We start from the raw sequence: 14,102 nt of genomic DNA on the forward strand, positions 1-14,102 counted from the left end.
GTCTGATCAATGAAAAACTAGATCCTTAGAGAAGGAACACCATCTAATGATAGGGTGCTCCCAGAGCACCTACTCCCACCTAATAAAGGCTTCAAATTTTCACAAATTTTGAGAATTTTTTGTTGATCAGACCATATATATATTCCATGTATAAATAACATGAGATTTCTTTACACAAGCCGGCTTGTGTTCCGCTCGCCTGGCTTAGGTAGCTGAGCTAGGCTTGATCTGGGTTGTTCTAAACACGAACACGAGCCCAGTCATGGGCTTGGTCCCCTTGAACATACTTAGTGCCTGCTCTGCTTGTTTACCAGCCCTAGAAGTGGATGTGTGCTCCCATCCTATGGCGAAACTTCTCACTGATATCTGTTCCTATAAAATAACTAAGAGAATTGAATATGTTAGTCACTGTCAGTGCAAATCCAGGCATTTTCAATACTTTTTTTTGCAAATCCAATCATGTAGATGTGTTTGAGATGGTGAATTTGCTAGGACTCTACTGTTGGTTCATGTACCAACAGGTGCTTAGAATGATTGGTAGGAGCTGTCAGTACACGTCTCCTTGTGGTGGGATGTTGCAGGTTCAAAACCCAATGGTATGTTGAATAACTGGTGGGGTCTGCCTAACCCCAACTTGAAAAAAACTGTTGGATCATGTATTTTTGATGAAAAATATGATTTTTTTGATGCTTGAATATTTATGAAGATTATGAGCGGTTGATTTTAAAGCCTTTATAAAACGTCTTGTTTAGGCATGGTAATTAGATTATTCAAGTGCTGGTCCTTATAAAACCAAGCATGCAAGGTCACATCCTTATGGTTAGATTTAAGATAAAAGAAAAAAAATCCAAACATTTTTTTCAAATTCGGTGAACTTTAACCTAGGTCACCACCGCTGCTAAAGGGTCCTTTAAAAAAAATAACGTTTGTGTCACTGATCTTGTGCGATTAGCGGTGGAAACATGTTTGATGATATGCCAGTCTCTTGGCTAGGTTTAAGTACTCTGCATATCCAATGGTTGACCCCTACTATTTTTACCATAATGAACATGTCCATTAAAGTGACTTTAGTATATGGATAATTGTAGATAAACTAAATAAAAGAAACTGTACTTGCTTTTCACTCGCATCTTTGGTTGTGTTTGGGCTTTATATTTCAAAAGAAATTGTACTTGCTTTTTAACACTTTCATTTATTTGCAACAATGGTGAAGTTCGCTATTGACTTCAAATGCATAAAATATTGAATATTTCAACCTCAATTTTATTGCTATGGTTTCAATCTTTGACAACGATAAAAACCTCACCTAACACGTGGAAGCTACGATCAAAACAAGAGAAATTTGTCTAAAGGTTTTCAATAATATCAGATACCTTGATTTGATTATTTTATGTGCTTTGTTTTTTTATTTGAAAACCTTTTATATATATATATATATATATTTCATTATAGGTACCAGGTCAACAAATGACAAAAGAGATTACTGCGAAGGCTTTCCAGTAAACTTTTCTAAGGCACCATTAAAGGATTGAGAGGTTCTATTACTTTCCAAGCTACTGTGACATGCATATGAATTAAACACTCATTAAGACTTCATTAACGACTAGAGGTTTCTATGTTAAATTTAGTGTGGGAAATTTGTTTCATCTTCTCATGAACTTGTGATGTGTTTAAATTTTGTATTCTATACTTAATTTGTTGACATATACTCACACACACATTAAAAGAGTTAAAGTTGAAGAATTATTAACGATATTTGTTATTTTTTATTGTTTTATCTTCTCACTCATATTTATAAACAAATTAAAAGAGTTCGAGATAAAGAACTACTAATGATATTTGTTAAAATATAAATTTTTTATAACAACAAAAATATTATAAATCATTGTCAAATATCATTTATGATAATGAAGGTTTTGACAATTGATACTATATTTTTATTTATTATTTTTATATTTTATCCTTTACATATTTAATATTATATTTTCTTTTATTGAAAATACAAATTACTTGTTAAAATAAAAATGAGTTTATTTTTATTTAATAGTAAAAACATTGCCACTATCACAGTTTGTTAGCATTGAATTTTGTTTTGTTTTTTTGTACACTTAAAATATCTTTTACTGTTGACTTTGAATAGGGTTGAATTAGTTTTCCAACTAAAATACACAAGTTGCATTTGAAAATGATTAAGTAATCTCTAAGTGATTTGTTGGATAATGACAGATATTGTTTATCGCCGTTTGATGTTATTTTAGAATATAAAGGTTTTTACAATTAAATACTGTTTTTATTTTATGTACAAGGCATGTGTGTGTCTTGTCACATTTGAAACAGTGAAACTTGTTAATGCTCATGGTGTTGTTGCATTAGAAATAAATTAGATAAAAAATTTCTTGTTTTTATATCATCATCAAATGAGAAATCTCATTAGTCCTTGTTTTTAAATGTATGATTTATGTGTAACCTATGCTTTATAACAAACGCTTCTAGTATTAACTCTTTGTTAATCATTGTTTTTGAGTTATCTATATACTTTTTATATGCTTTAAACTTTTAGTTTGTAAACTTATGGTTTATAATTTTATATAAACCATGTTTCTTTAAAAGGTTAATTGTCTACAAAAAAATAAATTCTTAATACAAAAAAAACACACCAAGAGAGGATAGAAAAACGAAACTTACAATGAATAACAACTAACGATATTTACCAAAATATTTTTTAGTACAAAATGAGTTTACTTTCATCAAACATTACTAATAGTTTTTCAATTCTAACTCTTTTAATGTATTTATATATGCAAGTAAGAAGATAAAACAAAAGTAAAAGCTATATACTTTTCATGTGTTTTAGACTTTTAGTTCGTAAAATAATAATACATGAATGATGAATTTTAAGTTCCACCAGTCATTATTCATAAAAAAAAATAAATACAAGAGAGAGATTAATGAATAGTGATCGAGAGAGAGAGATATATACAAGCTTCACGACAACCGCCCATGCAAATGTAGGAAGAATTCTTAACTGAATACTGTTTTTTAAAAAATTCAATTAAACCTCACCAACCATAGGAACCACTGCACCTCATAATGTCTTTCCAAGAGAGCTATCCCTGAAGCCACCAAAACTTAGTTTTAAGAAAATACCGGGCTTTGACCGACTAGGCCCATATCGGGCTGATCGAACTGGAATCTGCAAACTGCTGTTTGAGCTGAGCATTTTCAATTTCTTAAAAAAATCTTGTTTATGCATCATAATCAGATGATTCAAGAGCTGGCTCTTATAAAACCAAGCATGTAGATCACATCCCTGTGGTTAGATTTAAGAGAAAAAAATAAAAAATCCATAAAAACCACTGTTCACATAGTTCTCATATTCTACTCACTATATAAGTTATAACATGCTAAATGTGTTTTTTAGTTCTCATACAATTTGGGCCCCATAGATGTGTTCGACATGATTCATTTATTAGGAATGGACACCAGGATCATGTTTTTTAGATGAAAAAAAAATATTTGGAAAGTGAAAATTTTATGAAGATTTTAGGCCATTGATTTTAGTAATTATAGAATACCGGTTTTAACTTCTTCTTTTTTTTAATTATTGTGTTAATAGCAGTAATGAAAGGGATAATATTTGGTCAGGTCATGCCATATTATCTAGAATAAAATCATAAATGCAACCTTTATTTGCTCTAAGTTTCATAGATGCATTCAGCCTGGTTTACTAAGGGCACAGTTTGGAACGAGCTATTTCAATGGAAAATCCCTGTTTTTTCTTGATCATAACGTGCAACTGCCTTGCCCACAAGGGCTCTGCACACCTTGCTAGATGGGTGGGGCTTAATTTGATACAGGGGTGTGCATGCCTTGCCACAAGGTTCAAGCCAATGTGAAACTATCTCAGATGGGCAAAGGACAGTACTTGTGGAATTTTACACCGCGGACACCACCGACCGCACATTGGCTGGCCTCTGGTTGGTAAAACCCCTGAGGTCCTCCCTGCCTCCATATACACAGCTTAGACTTTGCAGCAAGGAACACCACCCATGGGTTTTGAACTTGTGATGTGCCGTCAACTTGGTGACATTCACAAGTTTCCCCTACCAGATGAGCAGAGCTTCCGTGAGCAAGGAATGAGTATTTAACAACGTTGCTCTGGGGTTTTTTGTAGCGAGAGAGAGAGAGAGAGAGAGAGAGAGAGAGAGAGAGAGAGAGAGAGTAACCGACGTGCATCACCCAAGACTTTTTCTAGATGACTTGACATCGGTCAAACCTACGCCTTAGGTCCCATGGCTTTAGCTTCTCAAGGGTCAACTCCAAGCTGAATGCACCAGGCTAACTTGGTCAATGCACGAATCGACTAGGTCTTCATTGGCTCAGCAGTGTATACCTATACCAACCAAAACATGGAATGAACCTTGTTTGGGTCAGCCAAGTCATGGACCGAGCCAATCCAGCCTGGGAAACACTGACCTTAGCCTTCAAACCTTGTAGGGCTTCCAATGGGATGGGTTTGTAGTGGGCACCAGACCACCAAGATGGATTAAAACAATGCACTACCATGTTTTGCTAAAACGCATCACTCCATGGCTTAAGCTCAGACCATCTTTTGAGTGCAATGTAATTGCAAGCCATTGAATTTTGAAGCTCATGAAAAAACAAAAAAACGTGCTTATACACAAACACAGGTTTCCAAATCACATTTCTCACTAAAAAAATTATGTGGTTGACATCATAAGCTTGACCCACAAAGTATATAAAGGGAAACCGAAAATAAACGGTGAGAATTATAGGACAGTATGTCCTAAACAACCTGATCAAATACTAGCCCTGAACGAGTAGGCCAGGTACATCCTATTTCAACCACCAAGAGTAGGTAGCTTCTTATCATTCTTTACGACAGACCTTTTGCACCAGACCAGTGGGTTACAGCGAGCAGAGCACCTCTGGCTACAGTCTCTTTGAGGTCTTGACACCAGAGCAAAGCTTTTTCAGCTCCGACAGTCACTGAGGAGACCCATGACAGTGGACTGACCCAGCCACAAGCCAACTAACGTGTGTGCTCAGGGTCAAAGAGACTGCTCTGAGGTCACTTCTTCCTTTTCACCATGAGGGCATAGTAAATGGGATCCTGTATCACATTGGTAAAGTGCTTCGGATGCTCTGCTCCGTGCCTCCGACCCATCGTAACACTTGAGTAAAACAGTAAAAGTGAAAAAAAGAGAAGGGAAAAGAAGTATGGAACCCTTTGCAGCCCACCATTTCAGGGTCAACACCCCCATATTCTGCTGCTTCCCCCCCCCCTCTCTCTCTCTTACCCTATAACTTGAGCTTTCTTTTCCTTCTGATAATCTGGCAATTAGTCAAAAGTGAGGTGCATGGCATCGAACTTATACAAAACACTTTTCTAAAGCAATCCGTGAAGACGCAGGCACCAAAAGTCAGAAGCGCAGATAGAGTCCTTCACTCACACCACACGTGAAGAACCCTCTCTTCTCCAGGTGTCGATACTATTAATCAAAAGACCAACCTTTTAGTCTCCCAGTTTTCATCATCCAAATAAAGTTACCATGATCCATTCTTTTCACTTCTTGCCAGACATCACAGACCATGAAGTCAAGAGGGTGACCGTTTTCCTTATCCTACAGTAGAACCAGGTCAAATAAAAAGTCAGGTCTATTGGGGGGCTATTCCCTAAGACCAGGAAGGACAGAACACCACAGGACTCCTGTGGTCAGCCCTAGTTGAACAACCCAAAATTGGACAAAGCCTAAAAAGCTCAAACCAACAAAAGTTTAGCTTTTAGCCCAAGGCGAGTGACAAAATCAAACTCGACACCGAGTCCAACAAAAAGAAAAGAAGCAAACAAAGGAAACGACGTAAGGGAATTGTTGCTATTGTACAGAACAATAAAATATATCAGAAGTTACAGAAGGGGAAAAAAGTAGAAGCAGATTCCTATAGCGTGAGAGAAAAGAGCAAAACAAGAAGGGTTACATACAAAGTATAAAGAAAATTGGGGGTGGTTGGGGGGTGCAGGGCATCAAAGGGCACTCTCAGCTAAGCTAAGCTAAAAAAACCCGTTAGCCAATTATGAGTTGTCCGTTCAGGAACTGCTGCTGCCTTCACTGTCTTCGTTGGCAGCTTTAGCTTGTATTATAACCCGAGCTCCTGAAGGAAGCCTGAAACCAACCAACAAAAACAATGGATCCCCATCAATTCTTTTTCCTCACACCTTAACCAAGCACACCACTCTCTCTCTATCTATCTATATCTATATATATATATATGTGTGTGTGTGTGTGTGTGTGTGTGTGTGGTTGTGTGAAACAAAATGACAGTGTATAATTAGTGCCGCTTTGTAAATATGGATCATAGCAGGGGGAACTACAATTCAAATGGATTCTTAAATAGTGATAATTTAAGCAACTCAACTTTCTTCAATCTTGATAATCTTCTCCTTCTGTTCTTCCCTGAAGGACTCAAACCTTTTGGACGATTTCGTCTCAGACGAGGACGCGTCGGTGATATGTCTGCCAACTGGGTGTGAGGTATGACACCCATCGGTGTTGCGCACAGACGACTTCCTGGGATGATCCGCAAGTGGAGACCTGGCGAGTTTGCTTTGTGCAGACTTTATCGTCCGAGGGATGCATTTGGACCTAGCAGACTCCTCCGACTGCAACTGCTTGGCCTCTGATTTGCAACTCCTGCAAATTTCATGTCAAAAGCCCAAAGTTTAAAGAAGTGAACTTGTTCACACATTCACAGTTCAAGTTAGGAATGCCGAGTAAATTAGTCACCAATCCTGACTTTGAAACATAAACAATTGAAGAAACAGGACTTGCAAAACCAAATCAAGGATGGGTGATGCTAATGACAATGGCAACTGAGTTGAAACATAGTTAAAGAACCTCGAGTTTCAATGGGTCTGAACTAGGAGTCAATTGTTCACCAAGAAAATGCACCAACACCCACTTCAAGTTGGACAGAGTGGCAAAGGGCTAACTTTTTACGGTTGGGGCATGTAAGGCTGGGTGGTCGTGTCCTCAACCCAGAGTTTTGCCTGGCAAAGAGGCAGGCCAATTAAGTGACCTGGTTCTAGGTGAGGGTTTACCTTCGTCATAAAGAAAAAGGTTGGACAGTGCCCAAAATTTTGAGAGAACTAGGTTCATATCTACCATGTTTCCAATTCAAGCACTCACTAAATCACCCCACTCTGACCTAGTCCAAGTTCCCCCATTCATAGACATTAATCACTTGGTTTTCATTCAAAAAGGGTCAGCTGATTCTAACTACCAAAGAAAAGTGTGCCCAGTTTCCTCTTTGGGTCCAACTTGAATTTCTCCAACCAGAAAACAGAGAAGGAAAGAGGAATTACCAATTTACCTCTCACCAATCAGGATCTCAAAAACAGTGAAGCAGAATGGTTAAGGACATTACCAAACCCCCTCATTTCCCTATTACCAAACAGTGGACACACATATCCGGAACACCAACTTTTCCTTCCAATCCTTCCGAAAGAAACAAAAAACAGGAAACAAACAAACTAGCACAAAAGACAAACACAACTACCGAATCGATTTCAGTCCGAGACGAGACGTATTACCTCTCGGCGTTATAGGAGGAGCATCTCTTGAGAGAGGGACCCGAGTTGGCTCCTTCCTCGTGGCATTTTTTGGTCTCAAGGAGGCTGCCACTGAAGTACTCCTTGTCCTCCAACCTGAGTCCCATAAGTCTCGGGTTCTCGCAGAGCGAGTCCAACTCGCACATCAAACCGGATTTCCACAGGAACCGGCCTGAGTCGCCGAACCTCCGGCTCTCCCCCGTGAAAACCCGAGTCCGGTACGTCGGGACGAGACCGAGTCCGTGGCCCTTGACCGAGATAGAGCCGCAGGAGATGAGCTGCATCAACACGTCCGTCATCCTCGGCTTGGAGGTCTCGGCCCGGAACGCCTCCGACTCGTCCGAGACAACGCGGTAGCCCCGCAGCTTCCGATCCGCGCTGATCAGCGACTGGAGCGTCTCGGGTTTCTCCTTCTCGCCCGAAGACGTCGAGCACGGTGGCGGGGACGAGCGACTCGGATCGGCCTCCACCGGTTCGTCCCGCCCCACGTCGTCGTTCTCGTCGTCCGGCTCTTCCTCCGGTTCCTCGGTGGACATCCCTCTGCTGCACGTCCGCCGGACCGAGTCGTTCGTCTGAGTGGCGACGTCGGCCGCGAACGTCCTCGCCGTCGCCGCCTTGAAAAGCTTGTACTCCGGTCCGGCGGTCGACGGGGAAGTATCCGACGACCGGGAGAGTTTTCCAGTGGCGGGAGGAGAGGAGGAGGTGGATGCGGAAAAGGAGTCTTGGTGCTGCTTGGTTTGGTGCACCGGTGGTGGTTGCTGTTGCAATTGCTGCTGACGATCTGTAACACAGAACGAGAAAATGGGGACTAAAAATTTGAAGGAAAAGTTGAAGTTGGAGATCGATATTGAAGAAAGAAACGAAGATGGGTATCGAAATTTTGACGAAAAAAGAGAATGATATAAAAAAATTGAAGAAAAAAAGATGAATCGTGAACAAGATATTTGCGTTGAACACAAAGAAATGAAGCTTACCCGGAGGAGGAGGGGACGAAATCTCTTCTAATAGTTCAGAGCCCTTCAGAATATACTCGTTCCCGTTTGTGGGGTAGATCAGATCGTCTTCGCAGAGATCATGCCACACAAATCCATTCTTATAGCTTCTGTTTTTTTGTAAACCAAGAAAATAAGATCAGTAAAATCTAATGTTTCCCATGTAATATTGAGAAAAAACAGGAAAAAGTTAAAACACCAAATCTTCAAAGAGTCCTAATTACCCTTCCTGGCAACAAAATCAAGTAAAACAAAAAGTGGGCATCCGGAAAAACCATCAAGATCATAGCTAAAAGTAAGTGTGTGTGTGAATTTATTATCAAAAGATCAAAGAACAAAGAAAGAAAGTGGCATAGATCACGAAGCAACCGCATCTTTGATGTTTCTTTATACCTTTTGCAAGACCACGAGTATAAGGAAGGCATCACTTTCCCTCTAAGAACATTCAGGCGCTCTATGAAATCTGAAACAGGAAAAAACGAAACCATTACCAAGAAGGAACAAGATTTGAAAAAGGAAAAAGAATTAACACCCATTTTCAGAATTCTCATTTGGGGTCTCGATTTCGTGTTACCTTTGAGGAAGAGGCCGTGGGAGGAGGAAAGAGGGACCTCAATGAAATGCGGGTGCTCGAGATGCCGGTTCCTGTAGAGGTAGTAAACCACCGGAACCCTGTTCTGAAATTGGTGCTGCAGCTGTCCCTCCGGCGACACCTTGGCCGCCGTCGCCTCAGGGCTGCCGCCTTTCTGGCGGTGCTTTCTCGTCCCCACCTCCATCGTTTTCCCTCGGGTGCTCACGGACATTGTTCCCTAAACGTCACCCTTGATTCAGCAGAGATTAGAGGGAAGATTTACGCGTCAACCATCGATTCGGAATCCCTCAAAGGTGGAGCAAATCTATCTCTTGATCCTTCCTCCTCTGTTTGAGCAGAGAGAGAGAGAGAGAGAGAGAGAGAGAGAGAGAGAGAGAGAGAGAGAGAGAGAGAGAGAGTCACACTTCGATTCAGCAGAGATTGAGGGAAGATTTCCGCATCCACCATCGATTCGGAATCCTTCAAAGGTGGAGCAAATCTAGCTCTTGGTCCTTTCTTCTCTGTTTCAGCAGAGAGAGAGAGAGAGAGAGTAGTCATTAGTACCTTGGAAACTGACAATGAATCGAATCGGACGATGGTGGTCCTCATGAGAGGGAATGGTGTATGGGAGCACGTGAAATCCTGTCCGTCCAAGAAACATAATAAAAGCCCACTGCTGATTCACCCAAATTCATGGTGCTCTTGTCAATAGCTCAAGAAGCTTAGAATATCTGCATAACACAAATTCACAAATTCATGAACTCCAATGAAAAAGCTGTTGTTAAACAGTTAAAATTGCGTTAAATTACCTTTTTTTTATAATTTGCTTTAATAAAAGACATTGTTTAATGCTTGCATAACAAAAAAGAGGACATGCTTCGGTAGAAAAAAACTGTTAATGGCCCTTGTGGTCTGTTTTCCTGATATAGGGCCACTTGTTTTTTCAAACTAATTTTGATTTAAAGCTGGTTAAAGACGGTCACACTGTTCTTTTAGTCAAACTCATTCTCCCTGTCAGTATCTTGTGGGCTCATTGTCTAAAGACACTTTGCTGTTTGGCAACACCAATGAAATCAAATCTAGATCCATTATGATTGGACCCGGTTTCATCCTTTTGGTAGGAGTGGATGTATAGGATTTCAAAAACTTAGATTCAATGTTGTTGAAATTGGTTCACTAGGTCAATTGGTTACTTAAAAAAAACCCAAGAATTGAATTGTTTCAAATAGACAACTTTTTACCATCACAAGTGTCATTAAAAAATAAAAATTATTAAATAAGTTTTTAACTCCCTTCAAAAATATTAAATAACAAATATAATTATGGGGGTTTGAATTAGTGATGGCAGTGGACCCGAGCGGAGGCGGAGGACAAGGTCTCCACCCTTGCCCAGTCTCAAAATCCTGACCTCCATCCCTACACGGGTTTGGATTTTAACCTCCATTCCTGCCTCCATCTTCGTTTCAAGTCCTCCATCCTCGGTTCAAACGGGGCAAGCCCCATTTTTCCAAAGTCCATTGCCATCTCTAAAGAAGGATTGGGGACGGGATGGGGGCGGGAAAAAGAGTAAGTCTATCCCTGCATGGGTTTTGATTTTAACCTTCGTCTCCGCCTTCATTCATGTTTCATGTCTTCCATCACCGATCCAAATGGGGTGGGGGCAGGGCCCGGTTTTCCTCCCGTCGACTGCCATCCCTAGTTTGAATGAAGGACGTCATGCAAATCTTATTATCATGTTGATAAAAAAAACTCTTATTTTAATGAGCCAGCTGAACCCGCTTACCCCAGGCTCAACTCAGCTTGTAACAAGCTTGAGAGTGTAAGGAGCTGAGCTTAAACAAGCCAGGCTCAGCTCATTCAGCTCGTTTATTTTCTAGATAATCTAAAAGAAACCACACATCCCTCACCTCCCATGGGTTTTGAACTTGTGACATTTCTTCAACTTGGTGACATTAACAAGTCACCCCTACCAGATGAGCTGAGACACTGTGTGCTATTCAGCTCGTTTGTTAGCCACTCACCCTAAGGTATATACCCCCGAAAAAGACAATTAAATGGCCGATGGGTGTTGCCTAAGGAAGAAAAGCATGCCCTACTTGGTCTGCCCTATAGGGTTGACCCTATCAAGGGTACGGAACATCCTTAGCTGATTAAAACTTTGAAAGATGTTCAGTTTCAAGTACCTCTCATGTAAGATAACACTTGGAGATTACAGTGCCCCCATTAAGTGTAGATAGGCCAGGGCTTGTGATACACAAAATAGAAGGGATACCCAACACACAACGATACACTCATAGGTGGGTTGGGTTTAACCGGACCCGACCTGGACCAAACCCTATAGGGTCGGGTATGGTGATAAATAAGAAGACCCGAGTATGACCCAGGTACATACCTAAAGGTCCGATTAATACATGAATCTAGGTATAGTTTGTAAAATTTTATACCAGACCCTAGTTCCTGCTAAGACAAGCATTTTTTCAATGTAAAAATGATAAAAAATATTATTTTACAGGGTATGGTTCATGTAATTTTTATCAGGTCTAGGTATGATTTTTCTTCCTGATTGTACCTGAGTCTATACCCGATACCATACCTAAAAATAAGGTTCAAGTCTGGTTTCACCTCGATCTGAACCAAACCCGACCCGTTGAGACCCCTAATCATAGGTGTGCAAAACATATAGGCAGTCTAAATCATACCAGATCCGAATTCAAATCTGAACCTGAATTTTGTGCGTCGAATTTGATTCTAAATCACAATCAGATTGGATGATGCAAAGTGAAATCCGGATTTGAAATATACATGGCAATGTTAGTATCACAAACTTACTTTTTTCAATAAAGTGCGGTGCGATGATCCTTCCTTACTGCTGCAAGCCTTTCTATCGCTTTGTCATGGGCATAGAATGCTTCATAAACCCGCAACGCGCCAAGTTGCTCAAGCTGGCCAGCCTAACGACCAAAAGTCGCATACCAACAACTTTTCATGTGCTAAATCGTGCACACTACTCTGTGCGCAACTGCCTAGCGAAAGCTGATTAAGCACATTTCTAAATATGCATTCCATGTAGTCAATGCTGCTTAATGCATAGCCATCTCATACCAGCTATCACTTTCGAAATAAGTACAAACTTTGCCTTAGCCTTGCATGCCATGAAGCGTATTGCAGCTCCATGCGCACAATATAACAAATCCTCGTCACTGAAGGAACAAGACCTTGCGGCCCCCAGTTCGAAAACCAGTTAATGATTGAACACCATAGCGAAGAGCATCACCCAGACTTATTCGCGGATGCCTAGGCATTCACTCGCTTAGCTCTGAGTCACCGATATCCCTAACTAGGGGTGGCAATCGGGTCAGGTCGGCGAGTTGGCGGGTCAGAATACCTCAACACGAACACCACCCATTTATTAAACAGGTAACCCGACACGACATGGTTAACCCATTTAATAAATGGGTCAGGTCGAGTCAACACGACACGACGACCCGTTTATTAAACGTGTCAATCCGATAACATAGACACGATAACCGCACAGGCGCACACCACCACTGGAGAGGAGAGGTCTCGGGCTCTCAACTGCGGCTGGGTAGGAAGGAGTTAGGTGGGTGACTAAAGTATAAAGTTAGGAGTTATATATATATATATATATAAATGGGTTGCGGGTTGACAGGTTGACCCGCCTGCCTAATCCGTTTATTGAACGGGTCAAACGGGTTGGCGGGTTGACATACCCCTAATACAAACATGACCCGTTTAATAAACGGGTTAGACGTGAACCCGTTTAAGCCAAACCCTAACCCAACTAAGAAGCGGGTTGGCGGGTCGGGTCAGATTTTGCCACCCCTAGCCCTAACCCACACGCACCCTTGTGCATCCAACCGCTATGCATGAGACAATCTTGCAAGCTGAGAGGTCCTTAACCAATTTTTCAAAGGCAACATCCTCTGATCCGCTGACACTACTTAACCGAACAATGCTCCATGTTTATGCCATCACACAACGATGCACTAACGATGATATTGATGCCTATCGCATGTCATGCTACCACCACACGTCATCGATCAAGCAAACACATACCACACATTCCTACACTTTATGCATTTTCCACTCAGTAGAGCTCCACACTGCACATATCCTATTATGAAAGATTGGGCTGAGACATTCTCTCTCATCCAAATCCGTTGTCATCCTCAACAATACTGGTGCAGGTAAGAACACAATCTTCACTGATATGTCAGTTTTTCTTTGTACTTATCTTTGGTTTACTGTTTTTCTTCAACTTACTCAACTTGTTCTGGATTACACTCACCATTGTCGCAACCTTTAACACGTCAAGTCTTATATCTTTAACGCAACTCTGATCACTTAGACAATGGTCTTCTGCTTTATCAACATCGAGCATTCTCTGCTCGTGAGACCTAAGTACAACCTCAAATACAAACGGGTCATCCTCGCCTGCACGACAAACTTGTCATCTTTATGTTCATGGTTGGAGTGCCTTCCAACCCCAACAAGGACAAGTCCAAGCCCTTCGTGGTCCTCACAGAGAAAGACGACCACCAATGCATCGTGCAGAGATATCAACTCCCTTAAGCATCAATTTACGATTTTCTAATGGTCCAAACTAGTCCTCAAGTGGGGGATGCCTTCTTGCGTATCACCCCAAAGTGGTCCTTCAAAGCGTTTTCCTGAGCACTCGCCCTCACATGAGCACCTTTGGCCCAACACTAGAACTCTCCTCTAGAAGCCAGTACACTGTAATTCTCTCTTAGAGTCAACAAAACATTATCGCAAGAACCAATGAGCTACGAACAACAACTTTTTCTACATACACAATTCATTGAGGATCTGCCAACTCAAGGGACCAAAATAACAAGCATTTTGCTCAACGTGGAAAATTCGCTAACCC

General features: G+C 41.0%; 1 protein-coding gene across 1 annotated transcript; it reads right to left on the reverse strand.

Annotated features, from left to right (window-relative positions):
- Positions 1-5,886: 5,886 nt before the first annotated feature.
- LOC149845578 (protein SOSEKI 3-like) lies at positions 5,887-9,651 on the reverse strand. The gene is made up of 5 exons (XM_089995846.1): positions 9,197-9,651; positions 9,016-9,085; positions 8,605-8,732; positions 7,613-8,411; positions 5,887-6,713 (listed from the first exon to the last, which is right to left on the reverse strand). Exons 1-5 carry the CDS (start codon positions 9,423-9,425, stop codon positions 6,434-6,436), a joined length of 1,506 nt encoding a protein of 501 aa, XP_089851972.1. The 5' UTR covers positions 9,426-9,651; the 3' UTR covers positions 5,887-6,433.
- Between the last annotated feature and the right edge of the window lie 4,451 nt (positions 9,652-14,102).

Source organism: Nuphar pumila, chromosome 2, assembly GCF_984573655.1.
Source record: "Nuphar pumila chromosome 2, dmNupPumi1.hap1.1, whole genome shotgun sequence".
Classification (NCBI taxonomy): Eukaryota; Viridiplantae; Streptophyta; class Magnoliopsida; order Nymphaeales; family Nymphaeaceae; genus Nuphar; species Nuphar pumila.